General features: G+C 32.1%; 1 protein-coding gene across 1 annotated transcript; it reads left to right on the forward strand.

The window, feature by feature from the left end:
- The first annotated feature begins 1132 nt into the window (after nucleotides 1–1132).
- LOC140452902 (uncharacterized) lies at nucleotides 1133–1681 on the forward strand. The gene is made up of 2 exons (XM_072547235.1): nucleotides 1133–1353; nucleotides 1412–1681. The coding sequence occupies exons 1-2, from the start codon at nucleotides 1177–1179 to the stop codon at nucleotides 1559–1561; spliced, it is 327 nt and encodes a 108-aa protein (XP_072403336.1). The 5' UTR covers nucleotides 1133–1176; the 3' UTR covers nucleotides 1562–1681.
- Nucleotides 1682–2091: the final 410 nt, after the last annotated feature.

Consider the following 2091-nt stretch of genomic DNA (forward strand, 5'->3'; position numbering starts at 1 on the left):
GGATAAAAAAATCTTCGAAAGCTCTCGACTGGCTTGATTGGAGGTGTCAGTTAATAATAGAAAAATGGTAAAATATATAATAATTCCTGCAACAAATTGTAATTATGAGAGAACTTTTTCTAAGCTGAGCATAATAAAATCGATACTTCGGTCAACAATGCAACAAGACCGTTTGGAGCATCTAATGGTTCCCTTTTGTTGAACAAGAACTTGCTGTATATTATATAGATATATAGCAAGATAGTGTAGTTGTAATGTGTTGCTATAATACATTTTTAACGTCAATTTTAATTTTTAATGTAGGTATTTTATTATATATGTGACCACCAGTTTTTCTTTTACTCGCGTAATATTTTGGTATAAACACAGTCAAAATATATTTTGAATTTAAAAAATTATTTTAAAAAATTCTAAACGGTTTTCGTATATGAATATATTATTGTTGGAAATTAAAAAAAAATATACCCATTGAAACCCAGACTAAAAAAACTGGTCACGCCTATGATTAAAGTTTGTAATTTATTATGAATTAGTTATGAATCAGTTATTATCGATTTTTCAATTGTTTATCGTTTATCAGGGTATTACGACCTTGAGTGAGGAAAAGCTTGTGAAAATTTTCAATAAGCAGTCAATTATTCTATTACATTTCGTCGAAAGATTGCCGCGAATACAAACTATAAGCTGATATTATTTTTAATTCAATGAACGTTCTAAAAGCATTGTTTAACACATTGCGTACGGCTGTATAAATAATAAATATACCCCCAGTCGGCGGTTTTTTTATGTATCTAGATTAATTTTTGTCTAATTAACATGCCACAATAATTTTTCTTGTTTGATTTTGGATATATCATAAGTTTTTTTTAGAATATACTTTGTGGCAAGACGTTTGTTTCACGCCGGCCAAGGATTAATTTGTTTATTCCAGCCGGCGTGGTTTGTTACGCGTACCACACGCTATATTTCGCGCCAAATGCATATTCATGGTTCTTGGAACAGTAATGGGGTGACTGAATTTGCAGATCGTTTTTATTCTGTGTCTAGTTAGAAGTTAGAAGTAGTCTTAGTTGTTATTAGTTGTTGCTGACGGAGTGTTGTTATCGTGCCATTTATTGCAATATGGGAGATTATGAAAAAGAACAGAGCCGTCTGCAAGCCATTTGGGAGAAGATTATGTCTGATGAGGACAATGAAAGTGAATTTGCCGACGTTTATTTGTCGGAAGAATATGAACCTGAATCTTCCAATGAGTATTCTTCTGATGGTTACGAGGAGCCAGTTCCCAAAAAGCGTGTCAAGAGAAATGATGAAAAATCTGGCGAAGGTACTTCTAATGTGGTTTCTGCAACCGTAAGTTATTGAACTTTATTTTTATTTTGTCAACAATAAACAGGTAAACTTTTTGTAGATCGATTTGGAATCTGGTTCACATGAAACTATTTCAATCCAAGGAACAAGGACTGTGGAACAACAAACAAATATTATTGATGTAACTATACAAGAAGTAATTGATATGGACACAATTACTGAAGAAGTGTGTCATAGCGAGCAATCTTAGTGGAGGGAAGTTGATGTAACATCGCTGAAAACATTCGGATTACAGTGTAGAAAATGACGGAATAAAATCTTCGTATTACGAGAATTATATAGATCAAGAACCATATGATTGTTTCATCTTTTTTACTGACGACATAATAAAATATATAGTTAAACAAACCAACTTATAAGTACAGCAGATTTTACAAAATTATACTGTAGTATAGTCAAATAAGAGGAAACACAAAAAGAAGTGAGTTCCCACAAATACTTCTTAAATGGAAAAAATTTTTGGCATTATTATGTGGATGGGATTAGTCAAATATCCTCGAAGAAAAGCATACTGGAGTAACGACATTTTGTATACAAATTCGATAAAAAGTATAATGTCTCGAGATTGTTTTGAAGAGCTATTAAAGATGTGGCACTTTAGCGACAATAATGACCGATCTGTAGTAAATGATCGGCTAAGAAAAATTACTCCACTTCTCGAGAAGCTAATTGAACAGTTTCAAACAGTAATGGTGCCATGTGAAAAAGTATGCATAGATG

The sequence above is a fragment of the Diabrotica undecimpunctata genome, chromosome 11 (genome assembly GCF_040954645.1).
Source record: "Diabrotica undecimpunctata isolate CICGRU chromosome 11, icDiaUnde3, whole genome shotgun sequence".
NCBI classification, from domain to species: domain Eukaryota; kingdom Metazoa; phylum Arthropoda; class Insecta; order Coleoptera; family Chrysomelidae; genus Diabrotica; species Diabrotica undecimpunctata.